We start from the raw sequence: 25,971 nt of genomic DNA, 5'->3' as shown, positions 1-25,971 counted from the left end.
GCTGTACGTTTCAAATTGATTTAATTTTCATTCAGTAAGGTCACAAACTGAGAGGCACGATCTTACTCCCTCTTCACACTACAAAGAGACCATCTATGTATCTATGTATCTATATATATATATATATATATTATTATTTTTTAAGAGAAGTAGATCTATGAAGAAATCTAGCAAAGTGATGCCTCGAGAATTGTTATGACCCTGTACTGGTCAATTTGAGATGACGGTATAGAAATTGCAGATGTACAGAAATACTAAAAGGCATCTGAGTTTCTAGTTACGTTTCTAGTGACAAATGTATGGAAAAAGAATGGACAGGGGACAAAGCAGGAGCTCACAAAATATAAAGGCAACTGATTTTAACTAAACAGGGGGTGCCCAAAATGTTCAACAGGCTCTCTCATAAAAATTATGTGGGAAGAAAAACTTGCATTGCAAATGTAACTCTGGAGAGAGAATGCTGCCCACAGATTCCATGTTCAAAGGAAGTTCAGAGGTTGGGAAGCGAGAACAGTGATAAAGTTGTCAGATTTCACACAAAAAAAGGCAAATTTAAGAAACTTGGCAAGTTGATAGAGGGCGTGAATTGTCCATAATGGATCTACTGATCAACATTCCAATCTAAAACACACTATACATATTGGGTGGTGAGAAGCACACTCAAGAACAATAAGCATTAGATGCCAACGACCTTGTTACAGATTAAGCGCTTATTTCTCGCTGCTAAACATAGTAAATATGTCATCACGCCTAGCCAATTTAGTATTTTCTTGTGACTGCATGATTGCCCCTCTCTGGATACAAGCCGCTTGTTCATGAGTGAGCCAATTTAGTAGGTGGATTCTGAATATATTTGAACGAGTACACAGTAGTAATTAAATTGATATTACCATGGAAAACAATGCAGATCAACCTAGTTTATACCTCTATCACTGTATTGAAACCCTTGGAATTCAAAGGACCTACCTGGGAAATCCAATGACCTTGAAGAGCTTTCTTACTCGAAAACACAAATGCGTCTTTCCACGAGTAATGAGCATTGACTCCATTGTTTACCAATTCCCACAATCTTTCAGCATAGAAGCACGACCGGGTCAGAGGGAGCAACCATTGTGGAGGCTTGGTAGCATGGGCCAAAGTGGAACTGCAGCGAATGTGGCCAACATTAAACACAATAGTTTGCATTTATTTCTGGGAGGCGCTTTATTTATTCAATATTTATAAGAAGGGAACCAGTAATCGGACTCGAATGCTAATGCAAGTATGGATGAGAGGACAGATATGGAGAGGGGACACTGAATATGTTAATGATAGGGACTTAAATTAAAAAATCTGAGTTCCTGGAAGAAGACACAGCATGAGCTTTATCAAAGTTAACTGTGTTGATAAACAAAAAAAGGAAACGAAAGAGTACTGCTCTAGTCACAAGATACATTTTTAGTGCTGCAGTGCTAGATGTGGGTCTGAGCGCCTGACAAGGAGGAACTCAGACAATCCTAGCACATAGCTCAATAAATTCAGTTAAAATTTACTTTCATATCACAATTGCAAACTGATTTACAGGCAAAATTGTAAATCGTGTACTTAATCAGAGGGTAGCGGTTTCCAAATATTTAAAGGTGCTTATGTGTTTACGAAAGCATCTCCAGCTTTAGCATTTGTATATTTGAAAGGTGCTTTGAAAGCCTTTCTGGGGCTGAACTATCATCTGTTCTGGGAAAAATGAGAGTCCAGCACTACTTAAAGTGGGCAATAAATGCATTCGTTCATAGAAGTGAAACTCGCTGATTTATAGCTCATGCTAATGTAATGAGGAGAATATCAGAGTAAAGCATAAGTCATCTTCTGTGAATTAACTTATCATTAAAATGACTACTTCTATACATTTATAAAGTAGCTACTTTGTACTCTCGATGAATGCACAACGAACCGAGTATTGTCATTTAGCAAACTCATTAAAGAGACAGGTTAGTGAAAGAAATATAGTTGCTCCGCATGTCTCAATATCTGTGAATTTGGTGATTAGGAACCAACCATTGCTTGTGTAAACCACTGGTGGTGAGCAGGTAAGGCAGACTCCTCAATATCGATAGAAAAACAAGAAGTCAGATGGCAAGCACAAGCATTTCCCACCCTAACACTTTGTCAATTATTCAACCGATAGAATTTCATGAAGGAATTTAATAAACAGAAATCAGTTTTCTTACTTCTGGAAACCCAACCAATTTAAATATGGTATGCTATCTCATGTCATAAGTCTTTATTTGATCTTACCATAAGAACATAAAAGTACAAAATACAAACGGAAAAGATTTTTTTTAAAGCATCACAGTTGGCAAAAAGACAATAAACTTAACAAAAAAGTTTAAGAACAGTTATCCCCTCCACAGACTTTCTGCTACGAATGGACATTTTGAAAAGGAGCAAACATCAATACAAATCTGCTGATAATTATTTGTCGATACAGAAGGGCGCCCCAACACTTTTAAAAAATCAACGACTTTACTATTGGCTTGAGGCGAAAAATTCACAATAAAACCTACAGAAAAAGATAAAATGTAACAAAGACTGTTCTGCCAATCCATCACAGGCACATGGAGGAAGCTCAGAATCCCACACGTTTGCCCCTTCAGGGAAGCACAGAGTGTACATGTGTGCCTAACTTGAAGCAGAAACGAAGCGACCTCACCCAACGTGTGAGTTCCTAGGTTAGATAGGGGCAGGATTTCCCGAAGATAGGGGGTAAAAATATTCACGTATAGTGTTGCTGTAAAGCTTCATTAAATCTTCGAGGGAGAGACAGCTCTTCAAATTGGTTCTCAGCCCATCCCTTGTCCAACTTGCTGATAGCATCTGGTGCAGAAAACAAGTCTGAAAGTCCAATCTCAGCTAAGGACTTGTTTATGTAGCTCAGCCAAGGAATGGACAGGCCATTGTCAAGATGAAGACAATCGCGAATAGCCTCTCTATTAAAAACAGCTTTCTTATTTGACCATTTGCTCACCCACAATAAAAGGGGGGCAATCTTAATATGGTCAGTTACGTAGGTCAAATTAAGCTCAGAATGCAAGGCAAAGTTGGATCTGGAGGGCAGTAGACACATTAGACGTCTGCAAATCCAATTTTCCTCTGACTGTATTGGAGTAGCATTGTGATCTCCCCACACCACTACCCATAGGTGGTCGGGGGAACACATTGCAGGTTATAAATGGTAGGCTATCTCATTTACTGTTCATTCCCATATGAGTATTTCCTGATAGCTTGCCTCATGTTTGAGTAGAACCTGCCATCTTGACCATAGCGACCTTGTTCTTTAAGTTGAGGGACCATTTAGGATGTGTGCTTTGATCAATGGTCACAGCACCCTAAATTATTAAAAAGAAAGAACATATGACCATCAAGTCAAATCTGTGGTACTCCAATAAACTAATGATTTAGAGGTGCCTGCTCTGAAAGGTCAATGACGGATTAAGATCAAAATTAAATCCTTAAAATCACAGGCTTAATTCTATCCTGAACCACAAAAGAACAGTGCCTTAAATCCAATAATCTAGTAATAAAGGGTATTCATAGGTTGCTTAAGAAGCCATTTAAAAAAAGGTATTTTCAGTTATGGGCACAAAGGACATGTCCAGTTAGGTGGGCCCCATACATAGGCGAAGTAATAACTCTGACCGTATATAATTAAAGTGGATGTAATAGTTCTTCCTAAAAGCGGAGCAGAAAATCTTCTTCAAGTATCACTTTTTTGGGAAAGCATAGCAGAACTTTTGGCCGATTGGCTATGACATTTTGTACCATTGCTTCAGCAAACCTCAAGATAGTTGTTGTCAGTTACCCTTTCAAGAGAAATTTAGCCATGGACAGTATCTGACCCAGAAAATGAGTGGAGCTTTAGAACCGTATATTTGGTTTTATTCTTCTTAAATTAGCAAGCCTGAGAAGATGATGGCGAATGGGGTTCCTACATTAGAAGGCCATACTACCGTTGAACAAGAGATTAGTAACTCGTTTCCCACCCGAAGATAGTGCACCTGCCTGATTTAGAGAATAGCGGATCAGGCAGATCCCTAATATACAAGGAGGCCTTTGCACACAACCTTGTCTGAATCAGTTAAGGACATTAAAGCCATTCATATGCTCACTATTGTGGCTCCACCTTAACGGAGCAAAGTAACTAGTACAGAACTTCACTGATTGGAAGACAAACACTGTAATTACCTTATTTAATGCATGGAATTGGTTCTTAAGTGTTTTGAAAAGCTTTGTTTTCAATGATATAAGTAGCATTTAAAATATGTATTTGTCCTAAATACAGCACTGTCGATTAATTACAACAAAGCTACACAGTCTTTCATCAATAAACCTGTAGAGCAGCTGTAGGAGAAGTACTATGGCGAGCTGGAGAAGTAGAAAAATTGGGCAAACGTCTTGATGTTTCAATGATAGGTTGCTAAGAGCTGGAAGCGTGAGCCACATTGAATGATTTCACATTGTAGAGAGATTACATAAAACGTAAGAAAGCAAAAATCACAAATGCCTTCACTGTAAAACAATGAAGGGAGGTTTCCTTTATGCGATTTGGCTCTCCCCATACAAAGATTCTGGGTCCCCAATTCATGTACACAGGTACACTTTTGGAAAGCCCGGGGAAAAGTCTTAAAAGTGGTAGGTTGGTCATTTGAGCTGCACGTGAAGCTAGTCCTGCTGGGCACACAGGGGCAGCAAAGGAAAACAGATACACCAACACAATAATGCCATTCGCACTGATACCAGCCAAAGAAGAAATAGCACAGCGATGGGCAGGTCCAAGACACCACACAAGCAACTAATTGGTAAATGTGATTGGACTGATGAATGGAGCTTGAAAGACAGGTGTTTAAGAATAGAGCCTGCCCTGACAAACGTGTAAAGATATGGGGAAATGCATTCAAACATCCTCCGTAATAAGCATGATGGAGAACATGTATAGACGAGTTATCAATAGGTAAGAAAGGAGTATTGGGGTAGAGAAGATACAAAGGGTTTCTTCTCCCACAGGCTTTTATTACCCTAACAGATACTGCTGTAACTAAAATTTGACACAAAACTGAAAATGTACACCTTGGTCACCAACAGTGTGCAACAATAAAGTAAAATGGCATTTCTGAATTTACATAATATTAATCACATTTAAAAAGACGCAGAGGGCTAGGCTGACCTGTAATGATAAGACATTCGTTTTCATCCAGGACTTCTGTAAACAACCGTGAGACAATCAATTCAGGATTGATGATGAAACGTATCTCTTCTTGCACCAGTCCAGAACCAGTGACACCACCACCAACAAACCGGTTGGCAAAATCAACCTGGAATGGAAGAAATTGAGGTTTAATCGAGAAATCTAATAAGGAGATGAAATGCACAGATAGGGAAAGGGTACGGTTAGAACAAGCAGTAAAGAAAATATGTTTAGTAAAAATATGGAAATTGAAATATAGCAGCTTTAAGGTAGGCACAAAAGCATTATTAATCCTTAAAGAGTTGGTACCCTTAAATATAGCTTTGCTGGTTCAGAAGCCGTAATTAGTTGATAAATACCACAGATACAAAAATACACAACACACCCCATGCTACTTGCCATCTTTGGCCACACATATACGCTCTAGTTAAAACTTTTACTTTTAGGTTGCATTTTAGCTGTTGAGCTCAGTTTATTTACATACTACATTGCAAATGTATAGCATGTCAAATCAGGGAGTGTGATGCTGCAATCAGCTTTGGCGCGGAGAGTGGATTTTCAGAATTTCCTAAGCACCCACATCTGGTATGTGTGGATGGGAGGAGAGGGACGGTCCCCAAACTTGAGCTCAGAATAGCAAGGTACTTCTCACTTTGGATCGTAGAATATCCGCATTGTGCATCATGATGCCTTTTTGCATACAGTTTAATAAATCTTGCCAAAACATGCGCTTCTCGTCCTCCACTCTTGACTGCCTCTGCTATGTGGGTATTTCCATTGAATGGGGAAGCAATAATGACTGCAATTTAGGGGAAACTTAACTGTTTTGAATCTTGTTTATCTCAGGATGATATTTCTCCTCTTGGTATGGCAAGTTAGGTGTCCCAACTCCATCATTTTTATGTTTCCCATATTTATTTTGATGTTGTAGCAGTCGTATTTCCTAGTCTTCAGCATTGACTGAAGGACGCCAAAAGGAACCTCAAGTCTTCCATATAAGGTAGACGTGAGACTTGCCGGTTTCCTAATCCTGCTGTATCTTTAGAAGCTATTCCCAACTTTTCTGCCCTGATATTGATATGGGGTGAAACAGTGTGTCCAACAGGCACCCTTAGGTTACAACTTCAGTGTTGAAGAGTGAGATTAATGTGTCAAACTCCATAGTGGAAATGAGAATACTAAAATAACATGTACAGCTCAAACTGTAGCATTAAACCATACTAACACTACTAAGTCAATACTCAGGCAACCCAGTCCGTCTACTGAGTGAGCTTGCAACTCACATTTCATGTGCATTTATCTAGTAGCTTAGCAGGGACTATTAACTTCAAACGTGATTTCTGTGTTCTTAACACAAGAGTGAGATCAACTATTGAACATTTGATACAAGTGAATTTTATTTCGCCAACTGCTGTGCATTACAATTCAGAAATTACGTTGCAGTTTCAGGCCCAAGTGTTAAGTCTAGACAAGGCTCTTCTCAAGAGACTTTCTTTTACGTTCAATGGTGTCTGAAGCCCCACGACTTTCACATTTCAGTGTTACTTCAGGAACAAACCTGTTGGTATGAGTCTAATTCAACTAAGTTGCTGACTTTTGTATGCAGACTGTGCATCTGTAAACGCAAGGCACTTAGGGCCAGAAATACCAATATTGGGAAGATCGATATCCTAATTGCGATTATTTGCGAATCGCAATTAGGAAATCGGTATTCCTAATGTAAGAAATGTTTTATTCACAAATAGCAATTCCTAGTAGGTCGCAAATAGACCTACCTCAATATTAATGAGGTAGGTTGCAATTTACGACTCATTAGGAATCACAGCCATCACAGGGATGGTGGCCTGCTGAGAGCAGCAGACCACTCTGTTCTGTGATTGCTTTTAAATAAAGCAATCTCTATTTTTTTTTTTTAACTACATCCTGTTTTCCTTAAAGGAAAATGGGATACGGTTAAAAAGAAAATAAATTAAAATTAGAATGAGTATGCATTGGTCTGTGTAACCATTGCCTTCTCTTAAAAGATATTTTTTCGTCATTTGTAAAGGGAAAGGCTTCCCAATGGTGGTAAAGTACTACTGGTTTGCAATCGGAATTCAGTCGCAAAACAGTCATTCATACCATACCGATTTGGAATTTGGAAGTAGACACTCAAAACACACGCCTGTTTCAAATACCGAATCGCAAATGGAAATTGTGATTTGGTAACAAGTTACCGAATCTCATTGCGCACATTTAAAAAATGGGTTATAAAACGGCTTGTGAATCAAGTATAAGGACACTGAACCTACTATAGGAGAAAAAATTGCACCTCCCAAGGGGACTACAATTCCCAGAAACATCACGCTGCTAATTGAATGATGCTACGCCCTCTGTGGGAGTTACTTTAAATAAAATGGCAAGTTGAACGGAGGTGCGTGATCAGTGTTTTTTACTGCCAGCCCATGAAGAAGAGGCGTCCTTGGCCTCGAAACGCGTCGGCAGAGGCAGATTGTAAATCTTTGGGAAGCGGAAGACGAGCTGCAGCGAGGCTGGAATGGTGAAGTGCCGTGGTGTGCCCTCTCGCTGCTCTTGGGCAATTTGTTTTGCAAGATTATTCACGGCCGCTCATACCGTGGAGAGGAGCTCCGCTTCAATGAATTTGAAAGACTGCAGGATGGAACCCTTCCTACCCGATGCAGCACGGTACTTTTTGCAGAACTAGCCCGTCTTTCCAGTTTCCCTCCCTACTAAGGGTTATAAAACGGCTTGTGAATCAAGTATAAGGACACTGAACCTACTATAGGAGAAAAAATTGCACCTCCCAAGGGGACTACAATTCCCAGAAACATCACGCTGCTAATTGAATGATGCTACGCCCACTGTGGGAGTTACTTTAAATAAAATGGCAAGTTGAACGGAGGTGCGTGATCAGTGTTTTTTACTGCCAGCCCATGAAGAAGAGGCGTCCTTGGCCTCGAAACGCGTCGACAGAGGCAGATTGTAAATCTTTGGGAAGCGGAAGACGAGCTGCAGCGAGGCTGGAATGGTGAAGTGCCGTGGTGTGCCCTCTCGCTGCTCTTGGGCAATTTGTTTTGCAACATTTAAAAAATATATATTTTTCTGGATGCAAAGGGCTTGATTCTGCAAATCGGGCTGTTTACGAACTGAAAAATGCTTTGTAAATCTGGCCCTTAATTCTTTATCTCTCCTTCACAAGTACAAAGTGCTTTCTACCCTGCCTATCCATGTCTCAGCCCTCTCTTGGTGCCTCCCCTTCAGCTCTACTCCTCACCTGGACACTGGTGCCACACATTTCCCATTTGAGCTCTGAAGAAAGAGGGCCTCAAGTTTCAATTCTTCTCTTTCAGTGCCCCACAATACACTGCAGTATTGTCCTACCATGTGGCCAGGACCCACTCCACTCTCCGACTCACTCCAATCTCCCTCTTGCATCAGGATCAGGACTCGAGAGCTGTGTGTGCGTGCTTGCATCACGGTAGATCTACTGGGGTCATGAGTGATCAGAGGAACACAATGGCTAGCATCTGAGGGCAATGACTGCCATCTGACAGAGTACTGGAGTACCTGGTTGAAATGGCTGGTATAAAGACTGACAAGGTAAAACAGGTGTAGAAAAACTTTTTGTTTAATACATATGTACATTTTTCTGACAATATTAACAACCCAACCCTATATTACATTGGATGTTTTCCTACTTCATGTACCAGTCAAGTTATTCTGCGAGAGCTATGATACAAGCATTTTTTTAACTGAAAAGGTCACTCTGGAGAAAAAAAATATCACTGTGGCCAGCAGTACGTGGCATGGGTACTAACTAGTACACTAGGAACCAATCTTCCCAAAATGCTACGTCTGACCGGACATATGGGCCAGTCCAAGCTGACTGTATATAAGCACAAAAGAAAACTGCAACACCTAGATTTTTGGTGCACTTCATTATAGAGCACTTCCTTATAGAGCTACCCTTCTACGGACTTCCCCATCTCTTCCAGAGTTCCAAAAGTCCCCGAAGACCTGGCTATTGGGCTAATCAACTGGTCCCTTCCAGCGCATGGATAACCCCACAGGTGACAAGTAGCGCTTTACAAATCTACTGATTGATTAAACTCTGGCCCAAGAGTGGTACAGGTCTGAATTTACACACAGGAGGCAAGTGTTACGCAACAATCACCAGAGCCCGTTTCCTGCAAGTGGACAGCGTTAGTGTAAGTTAATAAGCATGGAGCAAAAGGAATAGATCAGTATGTATGCTACATATATAGTTCTTTCAGAGAGTTAGTGCGCATGCGATCTATCATTCTTTAAAGGAGTCAGTGCTTTATTACAGCTGATGCAGTCACAAAAAAGTAGTGTCTACGACTAATTGCGAAAAAAACTATCAATTATGGAAGCTAGTAGTCAAAGAAACAATTGTAGCTCCATGAACTGGATAGATTCCAAGAACACGTTTCCGTGTGTGTTACCGACTGGTTGTTTTTTCATTCTATATAGTGAGCATGTGCACACAACCTCACAACATTTTTGGCACTCTTGAGGTAAAATGCAATCACAATTTTGTGGAAAAAGATAAGAAACCCACATAATAGGCACTTTATGGAAAAGAGCACCAAGGCAATGTGAGCAGGCAAAGAAAAGGAACTGCAAATATTTATTTAAAAAAAGAATCCAATAAGACAAGTGATGGTGACACCACACTCGTGTACAGCGAATACATGGAGAATACGAAGGCCCTCATTCTGTCTGGGCCAAGAGATCCCAAAGCAGTATTATTGTATTTGGACACATATACACCCATTGCCATAAACAGGATGTTATTGACCCTGGTGCAAAGCAGGGAAAGTGGCCCCTCTGACCACTGCTGGGGTAGTACAACACAGCACTTACCACTGTTCAGTGGGCCCCGGTGCCACTGGCACCTCCTGCAACAGTGGTAGGTACACCCCTGCAAACGCCATAGGTATCAGCAATACTAAGTAAATGGTAACATGCGGTATTCCATGTAGGGCACTTAGGGTACAATTAGAAAATTAGAATTATAGAGAAAATCAGAGTCTGCACCTGGCTCTCAAGTTAATTTCCCAAGCTGGTAAAACAAGAGAGCGAAGAAACACTGGCGTGGGCTTTCCAGCGAAGCTTTAATCTCGATTTAGAAGGTAATTCCCATTACAGATTCAGATTACACCTCCACCTGGTATTGAGGCCTGGGAGTCAATAGAATCATATTTACAAAGCCCAAAAATATTGCAGTTTATCAATTACAGGGAATATAGTGTAGATAATCCCCGATAGGAATCAGAAACAGTCCTAGGTAGAAAAAAAAATCATGCATGAACAGCTTTGCTTATCAAGAAATGGACAAAGGTAATAATTTACTACCATTTAGTTGCCTCTCTCTCACTTCCTTATCTCATGTGCCTAACACATCCACTACGTACCCTACCAGCAACAGAAAATAAATGTTATTTTGCTTTCTTGACCTTTACTAAATACAAAGGAATTTGTGATTCCAGTCAACCTTCACACAAGTGTCAAATGTGGTCTAATTACTTTTAACCAGAATGAGTTTTTCTTTGTAACAGAAATATAAAGCACATTATCCATAGGTTAGTTGAGAATCTGATTTAAATCCAGTTCCTTCTATCTTCATATTTGGAACATTTTTCACCCTCATACTTCTAACCAATTTGCTTCCTTGGAGAAAGACGTGCTTAGCTGGATCTCACCTCGTCCCAGGCATCCTTAACATTATTTCATATGTTTCCAATGTCTCTTTCCCAGTGTACATCATGTACCAAAAAGATATCACAAAACACCCCACCACCTTCTCCAAAGTCAATCCTTTAATGTTTGGCTGTTCCTTTGCTCACTCATTGCCTTACATCCCTTCTTCCCACTCCAGGACAGCTTTCCTTCAGATTTTGCTATGTTGGCTTTTAAAGCTGTCTCCATTGACTGCCAAGTTAACTTTTATTGGCTCCAACTGTTTTCCTTTTTAGGTCTTGCCTAGGCAGTGCTTGCGCTGTCTCTTCGAAGGGATGCTGTTTTCAGGTATTGACTTGAACCTCCACCCATCTTTTCATTTGGCTCCTCTTACTGTCCTTTGTAAATGGTGGCTTTTGATTCGTGAATAGGCTTAGTAGTTCTTCCTTTTGTAACCTCCCTTGAGAACTGCCCCTGCAACATGTGTTGTTACTCTGTATGTTTTATTTACGGTTTGTGAGCACAATTTTATTATTCTTAAATAACTTTCTTCTACTGCATACAAGACATGCCCTCCTGCAACCACTCTTCTTTTTTTAAGCATGGTGGCACGCTTTATCTTAAGTTTTTGCATCAACAATGGAGGTTGCCATTAATGCTTTACTTCCCCATATATATTTTTTTGAAAGTAGCACGGCCTGCGTGCATTTTTTTGATGTTTTTTTAAGCTGTGTTTTGTTATCACCAGTGTGGCACGCTTTAGATTAGAGAATGGAAATATGCATGGGTGCTGCACTTTAGGTTTTAACACAGCGCTCGCTTTCATATTAACAACATGGGCGCTGCACTTTATGTTGCTGTTATCAAAAACAAGGGAACCCACTAAGTAACCAAGGACCTGGGGTATCAATTAATTGAAAAACAATGGCCCTTGACAAGGGAAATTTACCAATTCCAATAATTATAGGCCACAATGTGCACTATAATGAACACATAGTCCAGCCGGACTATAAAATTTATTGAATGATAAGATAATCTAATTTCAGCAACAAGCAATAAAACAAGGGGACACAGTCCTGCATCCACAATGCTGCACACACAATACACATAACATATAACTAGGATTTTTCAGGCATTTACAAGAACAAGAGCGAAGGACATTAAGGTATACTCGCTTCACATATGTGAAAAACACATGAATTTTAGCACATCATAGTGAACTTAGTGTTTAACCACATATTATTTGTCGACGGCGTTTCGATCCAATCTTAAATAATGGATCATCATCAGGACATGTAATAGGTTGCCTGAATAAAAGGCCTTAAGATTAGGCTAGGTGCATGAGGGTTGGGTTGGCAACAATAACAGGCGGGTTCGAGTAACCTAATTAAGAAGTTAACCCACGTCTAAGCAATTCTTATGGGATCAGACTGTTAGGCGAGACGTGCTCCCGCTGGACGGACAACCATCGGACAGTCGGTCGATGTATTCGTTGTTCAATTAAACCTGGGAGCTTCAGGTTCAATCTCCCTGTTACGAGGCTGAGTATCGTTCGTAAGGGCTCCTAATGTTCACAATGGAACAATGTGCAACATCCCGGTACCAGATCGCGCCGTCATTATGTTGCAGCACTGAGCCCGCTATTCATTCCTCCTCTTCCATGTCACAGCCCCCTATTTCCACCCCCCTACACAAAGTTTGATATGCACGGGTGCCACGCTTTAGGTTTCAGCCCGGCGCCCATTCACATATTAACATGGCACCCGATTTCCCTTTCTCCTCTCTGCCCCCATTCCAGTCCCACCCCCTACATCAACTTAAATATGCACAGGTGCCGCACTTTAGGTTTCAGTATGGCGCCCGCTTACACACATTGTTTCCTTCCCCCACTAAGTCACCACGCCACTTCCCTTCCTTTCCACAACTGTCCTACATACGATTTCACTCCCTCTGTGCTTTCTGCTTAAGCACACACTTCCAAACTTTATAGCGCACACTTATTCTCTTAATTTGCAAAAGACTTAACTGCAAAGAAAACATATATATATATTTTTTTTATAACGCCAATAAAAAACTCGAAGAAAGGGTTTTTAGAAATCAGGGAAGTTCCTAGGCACTCTGCTCTATAAACGCACAAAATCTGGAGTGGTGTGCAATCTGTATGGTGCAGCTAGGAGAGGGGATAAGCCCTATAACCCCTCGATTGTGTGTGGGTGAAACCCCACCAGACAAGGAAAATAAAGACCTAGGCACACATAAATGGTAGGTTTACACAGTACGTAAAAATAAAGGCTACAGTAAAAATTGTATCGAACGAAATGAAAAATCTTCAGAGATGTTGCGAAATGTTCAGCCTTTTAAATATCCTTAAATTTCAGTGATCGAATGGAAGAGCCAGCCGACAGGTGTTTCGTCGCATGTGGAAATTACTTCGACGACTTCTTCAGGGCTGAACAGAGATGAAGAATATCCGGAATGTCGCTCAGACGGTGATAATTCTAACCCAGCTGGGCTGTGACCGGTCAGGGTGAGTCCGGTCGTTTCTAACGTATCAAGCGTGCGGTGAACAAGAGTATCCCGCACAGGTAGCTCAATTCTTGCAAAAGTCTTTCTTACAGAATTGGATCGCGTCACAAAAGGTCAGGGTGGACCAATGTGAGACTCTTGGTCTGTACGACGGGGTGCCGAAAGGGGGTTAAATCGTTTGGAATGTGTGATTCCAGTGTTGTGGTCGATCTCAAGGCGGGTGAGCCTGGGAATCCCTCCAGCGGATCATTGTGTTCCGGGTTCGTGGACCCACACTGGAATCACACGTTCCAAACGATTTAACCCCCTTTCGGCACCCCGTTATACAGACCAAGAGTCGGCTGGTTCTTCCATTCGATCACTGAATTTTAAGGATAATTAAAAGGCTGAACATGTTGCAACATCTCTGAAGATTTTTCATTTTGTTTGACACAATTTGCACTGTAGCCTTTATTTATACGTACTGTGTAAACCTACCATTTATGTGTGCCTAGGTCTTTGTTTTGTTTATAACACCAATAGCTCTAACTTTACAAATGCGAGACCTATTGCATTGGAAATGCTAATTGTGTCTGCCTCGCAGCCCCTGCTCGGACATTAAATTATCTTGCTAAAACCGCACAGCCGCTTTCTGTTGAACTTTTATTTCGAGCCCATTGCTACTTGCGTTGCTCCTAGCAGTGTTTTTACCGAGGTCTTCCCGGTTATGCGTGGATTTTCAATTTTATTGTCAATGCCCAAGTTGCCATAACTCCTATTCTCTGTTAAATCTCCAGTGTGAGCGCTGATGGGGGCATCTTAGCGCTTCTTCAAAACCTGCTTTGAGACTTGCAAGATATAAGCAAGAACTTGGGGGTGGGGGGGTTTCAGTTAAGCTCAACACGGATTGAACAAGGAGGTCTTTCATAAGTAGTTCAAATGCATAGCTGCACATCTGCGCAATTAAATATAGCGTGCTGGTAATAGTCACAACATCAGGTTAGGTGCCTCCACTTTATTTGGAGATCAACTGGAAATAAAGAAAGGGAAAGAAGGAAAACAAATCAGTGATATATAAACGGGAATTAAATCAGACGCGAAAGGATCTTAAAGGAGCATTAAGGATGGAAGAGGGGGCTTGTTCACAGGGCACTGAGGAACATTAGAGGAGTACAAGAGGGAAAATTATCCACCAAGGGAGACTAAAGCATAAAGGACAACACAGGATTAAAAAGGCAACATAAGGGACCAACTTTGAGAACTGGGTGAATAAGATCGGTCCCAACTGGAGCTCCAATAAGAAGGAAAACAGCAAGCTACAACAAAAGGTGTAAGTCAGTACAATCTGTAAAAAAACACTGCACAAGTACAAATTCACAGTGTCACGAGGAATCATTTAGAACCACCCTATTTAATTTTTTACAGCTAAAAGTGAGGAGTTAACTAACCAAATCCACCTAAAAGTGCTAGCTGATTTAGAAGCGAACTCAAGACAAAGTACACCCCACTGACATCTCAATAGATATGGCTGTTAACCCTGTAAGGGCTCAAATGTTGCAACAAATGGATCATGACCCCTAGGTTCAACGCAAGACCTTGGGTAGGCAAGATGGGCAGGAACAGGGCAGGTAGGTGAGATCAAATCAACAGGATAGCATAACTTTAACACCTGGATCTCAATTCACAAATAAAATAGCATGTAAATTAACATGCATAAAGCAAGTTCACTCTAAAGTGAATAATTGCCTGATGCATAATGAGTGAACCGTAGATAAAAACAACTAGGTGTCTCTACTTCGTAAAGTGCCTAAGTCCATCAAGTCCAATAAGCTCACCAACTGCGTGTTGCCTTAGCTGCCAAGCTAGCTCATTCACAACCAGAGGGCCTCCCGCTCAGGCGATCCATCAGAGGATTCAGCATCTGTGTGAAAACTATCAGCAAGAAAAGCCGAATACTAATACCGATTGCATTTTAAAAAATTGCAATAATAATCCCCATATCAAGGCAAAGCTCCAATAAATTCCTTGTTCACAACATTCAATTCAGTGTGTCAAGTAAATAAGCCAACAACGAGCAATTGTAGCACTACATGCGAGGAACCAATACAAAAGTTGGCAGCCAGCACCAATGTCAACCCAGAAACAATAGATTATACAAGACATGTTAAGTGTTGGGTAACTCGTTTGAGTACCTTAGAAGCAAATGTTGTGGAATGAACATTCACTCTACTAAATTAGACATGGAAGTTGAACTTTTAAATACCATCACAGTGCTTTTATCAGGAATTGATGCCAAGCTGGAGACCTTAAATAACTTGATAGGGTACAGAGAGGTGCTGATGTTAACTTTACAACAATCCACTACACTCATATTCCAGAGAAATGGAGCGCACTACTGAATGTCTTACCCACCTTATTGGAAGAAATAAAGAAAAGCTGTAGAACGTCGCAGGTGCCTTCAATCCAGAATTAGATCTCTAGGATTACCACATGCACTGCTGTAGCCCTTCAGCCTGATGATAGGGGGGGTTGCCGTTTTAGGCGATAACCTGCAAACGGAGAATAAACCAACATTTGTGGAAGTGATATCACGTGGTGTGAGAAAGATGCACCCTGTAAATCTCCGGAGGTTAAGGCAACACCAGCAATTCGAGCAGAAGAACAAGAGAGAGCTCCGGAAAGACCAAATTAGATTTCACTATAAGGGGGACTCCCACACCAGAACAAAGACTAGTGATGGAATAATTCACCCAGGCCCTATTTATGTCTGCTCTTAGAATATCTCAGGTTCCTAGAATAAAACCATGGAAACAGAAACTGTTGAGTACTTAAGCAAATATCAGATCTTATTACAAGAGACCTGGCAGGAAGACTCAGTGCCGCAGATGGGGTATCTAGAATACAAGAAATCCCAATGACCAAGCCAAAAGGGCAGACCAAAAGGCAGCCTTACAATATATGTCACAGCACACCTAAAAACCTCTGTTGAGGAGCTATATTATTCAGAGAGCTGGCCACATAAGAATCGATAGTTGGACCCGAGGCTTAGCTCTACCACTGTTCTTACTTGACGCATATATCAATCCAGCTTTTTAGGAAAAAATTGCTGCTGTAGGGAAATTTGAAAGAGTATTAAATGATTTCTTGAGGGACCATGAAAACACAAAATTTGATAATAACAGGGGATTTTAATTCCAATTTGCTCAAACCACTCAAGACAGAAGAAATATTATCACCATAAGATGGAGCCTGGAATATTCCAACACAGGTGAATGCAGCGCCAAAAAGAAAAGACAGTGCTAACTTGGCCTCGTGACCCTACTGACAGCATCAGGACTGCAAATATTAAATGGAAGATTTCCAGGGAACAAACCTCCAGCTTGAACACACATATATCGCAAAAGACAATGACAATCATAGATTATTATATAGCAGCTACATTGCCACTCTTCAAATATATGAGTGACTATAGGATCGAAAGATTTACCGTGACTCCGTCCTGCGAGAAGCCAGAAGGCTTGGAGAGGTTTGCATAGACAACGCTACGGTGATGTTCTTCCCTGATTATACAGTTCAGGTGCAACGCCAAAGGCATTCCTTCCTCGACGTGAAACGACGGCTTCGCACTGCAGGTCTTAAATATTCCCTCCTTTTCCCTGCCAAGCTGCGGGTGGTGGCGCAGGACAAAACTTATTTTTTCACCAGCCCTGAAGACGCTGAGGCCTGGCTTGATGGCGACACTGACACGGCGCCCAGACAGCCGCAAGGCTCCGCGGCGAGATCGCGGGCACGCGGACCCCGGCGACACCGCAGGAACAGAGCGCCCCTGACTCAACACTCGGAGGGAGCGGCGAGCCACTCCCCACCTGCAGAACAGGTTATCCTGGAGCAGCAAGATTCACTCCGCAAGGTCACCGAAATTAGCAGCTCTCCAACATCAAATACTGCGCAGGACGCCAGCCCACTGACGTTTCCAAGCGATGATGAAACCATCTATGGGATATCGGATTCTCAACTGTCTGTGGTGTGACACCGGATGTCACACCACAGACAGCAGACCTGCTCAACTGAAGCCACTTGCGGAGTCCCGATGGGGCCTACCTGAATGACGCTGACTTGGCTGCGGCATGGACAGACACTGCTGCGCCATTGGGGCTTGGCAGCATCAGAGGCGGCGTCCTCGCCTCACGGTGAGACGGAGGAGACAAGACACAGTGAGTACTACCCTTGCAGCTCGGATACTGCTACAGCGCTGTAGTGGGAGGGACTCCCTGCACCTCCTCTGGCCATCGCACATTGACTATTGGTGACTAGCCGCACACATGGCCTGTGATATGTGGCCTGCCGTGATTTGCTCCTCAATGGCTGGCCAGATCGAGACTTTTGCATGGCAGATCAGGCCGAGTTAACCCAATGTACTTTAGCTACGCGATGCCTGAACCGTAAGGCCTAGGGAAGGATGATGTCCTCCTTCTCTGACCAAGTTGCCTCACCACTGAGACTGTGCCTAGCACGTAACACCCCCTAGAATTAGAAAGTTACTCCTCTCGCTTGAGAGTTTGGACGGTGGCATGTTTGGCTACTGCCCTTCTGGTATTCACCGCTGGTTCGCCCCCTTTTGGTCAATTCTGTTATTTAATCTGTGTCCTTTTATTGTTTTCAAGGATATGATCTTAGTGTCAATGGTGAAGTCTTTAGGTGTAGACGGTGAGGCTGTGCAGCGGGTCTGGGGAAAGCTAATGTGGTGGGGGGGGGGGGGGAGGGGGATTGCCTGAATTGTTACAATGACTGCGATTAAAATCTGTACCTGGAATATATTAGGGGCATGCACACGCTGTCACGCCGATATCAAATATTCTCATACCTCAAACACCACGGGGTCCACATTGCACTTTTACAGGAGACACACTTAAACAGGGCGGAAGTGCTAACATTACGCCGTCGATGGCGTGGACAACTATACGCCACAGAATACTCCTCATATGCCCGTGGGGTGCTGCTATGGGTAAGACCGGGCACTCCCTTCGCAGTTACATTCTCTTACATTGACCCGGAGGGTAGGTTTGTGCTTGTACATGGCCGGCTGGATGGGCAGCCTGTGGTTCTAACTTCCCTGTACTCCCCCAATACAGACCAGGGTTTTTTTTTCACACAATCATCGGCGAAACTGGCGCCCTGGCATGGCGTCCCCTGGATACTCGGGGGCGATTACAATTGCATTCTAGACAACACTAGATCGTTCTGCCCCACCCCGGCCCGGCGCACCGACCAGCGGCGCTATGAAGGCGCTCATTCACAGTGGGACCTACACGATGCCTAGCGCGCTCGCAACCCTGCTACTAGGGTGTACTCCTATTACTCGGGAGCGCACACTCTACATGTGCGCCTGGACAGATACATGGTGTCTTCAGAACTTCTACCCCTCATTACCGACACACATTATATGGGCCGCACACACTCGGACCACAACCCACATACACTAGATATAGCATGAGAACGCCCACACCCGCCCATCCCTACTTGGCGACTACAGCCCGCCTTACTACTAGACGCCCCTTTCCGAGATTCCCTGCTAGCCTGTGTAGCGCAATACTTTGCGGACAACTCTGGCACAGAGTCCTCCCCACAGATCGAATGGGACGCCTTCAAGGTTGTGATCAGGGGGCACTGCCTGGGCACGCAGGGACATATGCAGAAACGACTAGAAGGAGATTTGCAACGTGTAGAGGCTGACCTGCTCCAACGAGAGCAGGAGGCGATGTCAGGAGCTGACGGACCGCTACGTATAGCTCGCAAAGAACATACGCGATTGCTGGAACGGCTCTGTCACCTTAACTATACAGCTCAGTCGGCGCGTACACACCACCTTAGTGATAAACCCTGGAAACTACTGGCCTGGCTAGTTAAACAGGAAGATCGCGCGGCGCCTGTGTCTGCCATCCACACTGCTGAGGAAGGGGTAGTATACACACAGAGTAAAATACACCAAGCTTTTGTGCGACATTACCAGGCCTTGTACCGGTCTCAACTGAGAGCTCCTACTGAAGCTATCGTAGACTATCTCTCGGATATACAGCTGCCACTCCTCACAGCTGCGCAACAGGGAGACCTAGAGGCGCCGCTCGCGTCGGAAGACCTGCGCGATGCCATTTTTGCTCTCTCTAATGGCAAATCACCTGGCCCGGATGGGTTACCTGCCGAATTTTTCAAAACATGCTCAGAAATCCTGATTCCTGAGTTGCTTAAAGTATTTGCAGCTGCAGTTGACGACTCTGCGCTTCCCCCACGCTAAATGAGGCCAATCTCGTCTCCCTCCTAAAACCTGGCAGAGATGACACGAATATGGGCTCTTACAGACCACTTGCTCTGTTAAATACTGATTACAAAATGTTTACTTCCATTTTAGCTCAGCGCCTGGCCACCGTAGTCTCCACCCTTGTCCATCAGGACCAGAATGGTTTTGTACCCGCACGAAGCACCTCTTATAATATCCGCCGCCTCTTCAGGGTGCAGGAAAGTGCCACGCTTCACTGGCCAAGATCGGGATTCCTGGTGCTGGACCTCGAGAAAGCCTTTGATTCGGTGGAATGGCCCTACCTCAGGGCGGTGCTGGAGAAATTCAACCTAGGAGACGCATACGTCGACATGGTTGGATTGCTGTATCAGAGGCCCACTGTACGAGTGCGAATGGGTAAGCTACTTTTGGATGCAGCGGACGTGCGAAGGGGAACTAGACAGGGCTGCCCGCTATCGCCGCTCCTTTTCTCCTTGGCCATAGAACTCCTCACGGCGTTATTGCGAACGCGGGGAGAGGACTGGGGGATCCCATTGGCGGATGGCTTGCATGTGGTCTCGCTTTATGCTGATGACCTGCTCCTATACGTCCGTGACCTCACCTGTGTGCCACGCTTCTTATCAGACATATTTCAGTCTTTTGCGGACATGTCGGGACTAAGGGTCAACTGGGCCAAGTCCGGCGTATATTCGTTTAGCTCTGACACACAAGAATGCGACGTCCACATCAATGGTGTGAGGCTCGCCTGGTATCCCACTACGTTTAAATATCTCGGGATGCACATCTACGGAGACCCGTCTGACATAATGGAGGGAAACCTGACGCGTGCAATCTCTTCGCTACGTGCACAGATGGCTTTCTGGAGGACATTGCCCCTGAATGTGCCTAGTCGGATAGCGCTATCCAAGATGATAATATTGCCAAGATTGTTATACCACTTTGCCAATATTCCATTATACATCCCTGCCCGGGTGTTCCGCGACTTAGACACTATGATCCGGAACCTCATTTGGAACACTGGAAGACCCCGTGTTGCGCTGACAAAACTCTACGCGCCCACTGGGGCTGGAGGGTTGGCAGTCCCCAATTTAGAACTATATTATCTGGCAGCACAGCTGCAATGGGTGTCGGGCTGGCTGGGTGGGAGGAATCTGGACGACACCGCCACTGACGCCACTGTATGGACCCTCGCACAAATCTGCGCATTGTTTCACCCCCTGACCAAAGGGCCCCGCCCGTTACCATTACATGTGGCGGTGGCTCGCAGGTGCTTCCTGCGTAGCCTGAAACTGACCCGAGAGGTGAAGCCTTATGCTCCGGCGCTCCCCCTGCTGGGCACCCCCAGGCGGGTTGGGGTGGCAACGCCGACAATGCTAAAGAAATGGATGGAGGCTGGTGTGGAAACCATAGGAGATCTTTATGTAGATTGAACCCTACTTCCTTTTGGAGAACTAGCAAGGAGCACGAGCCTACCAGCCGGACAATTTCTCCTACACGCATCGATATTGCGCACATATACGGACTCCTGGGGTGATATACATGAAGAATTACCAATGCATCATCTCATACAGTATCTACATGTCCTGGGTAACGGCTCCCATATTATCCACTGTCTAGCACAGGCCCTTCTCGTGCACACACAGCGATCCACACAGCCATTGCAAGATAAATGGGCGGCATCCCGAGGGAGGGAATGGACAGACAAGGAGTGGACAATGGTGTTGGCTAGCCCTGTAAACATCCCACGTAATTCCCGTTTTAAAATCATACAGTTTTATATCCTACATCAGGCATATCTGTCGCCAGACAAGATTAACAGGTATTTCTCGACTGCCACCGCTAGCTGCCCCCGATGTACTCTGGCTGGTGCGAACATTTTGCATATGCTCTGGAATTGCCCCACTTTTGCTACATATTGGAATGAGGTGACGACCCTGTTAACACAAAGTGCTGGCACAGGTCTACCCCATACGTGGGAGGCCTGCATCCTGGGGTTGTATAAGAGAACTAAATTGAATAAAGTGCCGGCCAGATTCTGGGACCTAGGACTCATCACTGCCAAACGCATGCTCACCAAACATTGGAAGAAGGGTGAACCACCCCTCACTAAATACTGGTGCACTTCCTTCACTAACTGGGCAAGAGCTGAAAGCATCACACTACACCGAGAGGAAACAGCGGGTGTAAGGAAGTTTCCAATTGCGCAACTCTGGGATGATACACTGAGCTCCTTCCAACAGGCAAGCTTGGATTGAGGGCTCACCTAGGGGGTAACACACTAGAAGGGGCGCATACCTGTGAGAAGTGACACTGCTGTATAGCTAGGCTGTGTTATCTCCCTGACACCTACAAGCCCCTGGAGTTGGCACCATGGCACCTCATAGTTAATGATGGATCAGCCTCCCCTGCCACATTGAGCGACGCTTACAACACACTCTTGCCATACTGATCTCAGGCCCGGGCACTCGCCTTCACAGCTGCATACTGACCCGCCCCACGACACTGCAATCCTATTGACACGACTTATTCCCCCCCTTTTTATTTCTGCCCCTCTCAGCAACCACTTCGTGGTACTTGAGACCTTCTCTCTTTTCCCTGTTTGGTCCTGTTTGACCTTTTGTCCCCAATGGGGTTTTTGTTTGGAAGTTACTACGGCAGATTCTATTGCCATATCTGCTAAAATATTGAATATGTTGCATTGGTGGACGGAATACATCCGACATTCTGTAATCCTGATTACACACCACGTCTGGTGCTACCACACGCTGTATATCAGGAATTATGTAAATACAAAACAAGAGCCACAAGAACATGCCACCTCCCACTAAACTTTGCCACACAACACCCGGAGGATGCATTTCCCTACATGCTGAGTGTTATCACGTCCATTGCAGCTGGATTACCCATCAATGTTGTCCCAGCATTCCTGCCACAGGAACTGGTATATACAGAGACTGTTTTGATGAGTGCTGCCATTGTACTACCTTACTGTACCATTGTTATGCAATGTATGTGAATTATTCCCTATCTTTGTTGGCGTTGCATATCTGTGTATTAAAAAACTGAATGCATAAACCAATAAAATATATTCAAACCAAAAAATAGGATTGAAAGATGTGAAGAAAGTGATCACATTCCACAGAAAATAAATATCAGCCAATGCTTACATGAACCAACTATTCTACTAATTTCTAATCGAATAACACAACCAGAAGACAGTGCACTGGTAAGTTAAGTAGCCGGAAGTCCTATTTCAAGATTGCATGAGCTTATTAGATGACCACCGACTGACATTGCAAAGTGCAAGTACCAACTGGGAGCAATATTGTGAGTTAGTGATAGAAAAATATGCAGAAAAAAACTCCCTAAGTAATGTCACAGCCAAAAGAAAAGCTCCACCATGGCTGTGGAAACATTTTACATCACTGAAGAAAACCCTAAACAGGAAAATACCACCTACTTAAGAATAATCCCCTTCTGAGGGCTCAAATAGAAAGGATGAGGAATCCGTGATGAGAATATATAAATGTATTCTGGCAAGCCAAGAAAGCAGACACGGATAAACATTTGGAGACAGACAGACAGACAGACAGACAGACAGACACACACACACACACTCGCTCTCTCTCTTTAGGAAAATAATCAACAGGATTGACAGGGATCCCACAGACGCCCATAAAGCAAAAATAACAGGAAGCCTGGGTTCATTAGCTGAATGATTACTATACTATCAAACCATTCAAACATCAAATGCCACAGCGTGAGTTAAAAATTAACAAAATGGATGAGAAAAATCCGTCAGAGGGAATTTTAACTGGAAATGAAGACGACCAGGCACATAGTCCACGAATGCTTAATAAAAATCAATTAATTGAAACATCAAATTCCCCTGGGGACGAGTTGCATAGCAACCATCAATAGACAAGCCAAGTCAAATCAAAAAAGTAATAAGAAGAAAAATATTAGATCGGGCCCCTGGCCCAAACGACTTACTGCACATGTTTTTCAAATTCACTACGAAATACAGGGCAAAACAAGTATGCACGCTGTATAAAATAATTAGTTCACTTCAGGCCGTACCAATCTTGGCAGGGTTCCATAATACACTCAATCGACAGAGCAAATCAGCCAATTAGTGACTAATCACCCTGCTTTATGTTGAAACCAAGTATCATGCTAGTCTGATATTAAAAGATCTTACAGACTGGACTGTTAGCTTGGGCCTAATCACCTGGACCCAATCAGGATTACATGCAGGGCAGAGTACATTAGTGAATCTGGCTGCTCTTGCAATTAGTATGGAAAAAGCCTTCAGCTCTAACACCACTCTATATGCTTGCTTCATAGACTTCAAGAAAGCATTCAATAGGGTCTCCAAAGAGCTACTGTGGCACAAACTAACACATGTCGGGATTTTGCCAACATTACTGCAAGCGATCCAACTCCTGTATTCTAACACATAGGTTCATGTGAAGTTAGGAGATGGCCAAGACTGTCTCGGAAAATATGCACCACAACCAGCCTAAAGCAGGGGTGTGTACTTGCCCCACTTTTGTTTAATTTCTATACATCCACCCTGTCCAACAAGTAAGATGCTTTTTATGTTCATGCAACAAAACTCGGGGATCGAACTTTAACCCACATTCTATATGCCAACTACTTACTCTTATTCAGCAGGACACCAGTTGGGTTTTAACAACATTTAAATGCTCTTTACACCTATATGCTGTGGAATAAATTAGAAATAAACCTTACGAAAACTTAAATTGTGAAGTTAGCTAAGAAGCTAAATGTATCTGGCTCTTGGCATATCAATAAGAAACCAGATTTGCTCCTGCGACACAAAATACAAATACCAAGGGGTAACGTTTGACTCAAGGGGCACTTCTAATCCACAAATAGAGGCAATGAAAACTAAGGCCATTGCCTTAACAGCGGGTTTTACTACGCTCGCCAGATCATTACAGAGCCCTACGTAAAAGCCCCTGATGAAGGTAATATTGGCAAAATTCTTACCAACAGTCACTTACGGGAGTGAAATTATGTTAGGGAAGGCCGCAAAACAGTTAGATTTATTAGTGGTCAGAGCCTACCGGACAGTGCATAGTTTGCCAAATTATACCTCACAGGTGCAATTCGGCTTGAATTTGGGCTCTTAAAACAACCAAGGCCCTCAAGCTTGACTTCCTCAAGATGTGCTATAGATTTAAATCTGCAGGTGAAAACGCACTGGCGTATATCAAGTGGGAAGAAATAAACAACCAGAACAATATACACAAATTTAAAGCTGAGTTCGAGGATAGCCTTCAGTCAATGCAAGCTGTCAATTTGTTAAATTCTCACATATATCCCAGAGTCTCTAAACATATAACCTAATGGTATGACTAAACTTCTCACTTTATTGGAGGACAAACCTGACAAAGATGGCCCATGCCTGGCAAGTTATAAATACATATTAACTGCTGAAACCACAACCGTATTTTGATCAAGGGTATGGGCATCAAATAAAGCAGAAGTTTATGCGGCTATGACCAAACCATCTTTGGACTTGATGCCCCCCTGGCTAAGAACAAATGAATCATTGACATGTAGACTTTTGGGCTCAGGGGGGAGACCATGGTTCACATTATTTCTATTTTCCCAGCCCTGCTGCCGGAACGAAGAAAGATGCTAAGGGAGGTTTTCAATCAAGCAAGGATACGGACCTGTAGAAAAGCTCTTATTGAAGCTCCAGATCCCATGCGCACTCGTATAAATGTCGGGATGGTAAAATGTTTAACAATTTTCGAAGAAAGAGTTAAAAAGGTTATGAGGGGGAAACTGTAAGTCATTAAAACCTTTGGCTTAGAGAAACTAAAGCCAAGGATGGGCGCATTCCTGGAAGAATGACTCTCACTCTGAAGCTATGTTACAAACTAGGTGAAAGCTATGTTTTAGGACCGTTTTTTTTTTTAAGTGGTCAAGAGATGACACAATGGAGAACATAATAAAAATGGTGAAAAGTGTTAGGCACATCCTGCCTAACACTGTAGCAAGAGATGATAAACTATCAAGTCAAGAAAAAAATAACACGCTTGAGAACTATTGCCTAACGGCCATCATCTGGAGCATAACCTTAATAAATGTTAAGTTATTTCCCAATTATGAATCGCTATAAATGAAATGCTGTTGACTCGAATGTAAGACATAAAAAATAATATTTTTATTTCGTACATATTTTATATCTGATGTAGGATGTTCATTGGTT

General features: G+C 43.2%; 1 protein-coding gene across 1 annotated transcript in view; it reads right to left on the bottom strand.

Moving 5' to 3' along the window:
* PARG (poly(ADP-ribose) glycohydrolase) overlaps nt 1-25,971 on the bottom strand; it is a 911,041-nt gene that overhangs the window by 228,947 nt on the left and 656,123 nt on the right. Inside the window, exon 13 of the mRNA XM_078643350.1 lies at nt 5,201-5,348. Within this exon, the coding sequence (XP_078499476.1) occupies nt 5,201-5,348 (148 nt within the window). The remainder of the gene's footprint in view (nt 1-5,200; nt 5,349-25,971) is intronic.

Source organism: Lissotriton helveticus, chromosome 5_1, assembly GCF_964261635.1.
Source record: "Lissotriton helveticus chromosome 5_1, aLisHel1.1, whole genome shotgun sequence".
NCBI classification, from domain to species: domain Eukaryota; kingdom Metazoa; phylum Chordata; class Amphibia; order Caudata; family Salamandridae; genus Lissotriton; species Lissotriton helveticus.
The sequence above is the reverse complement of the archived record's forward strand: the minus strand, read 5'-3'. Positions and strand labels throughout refer to the sequence as shown.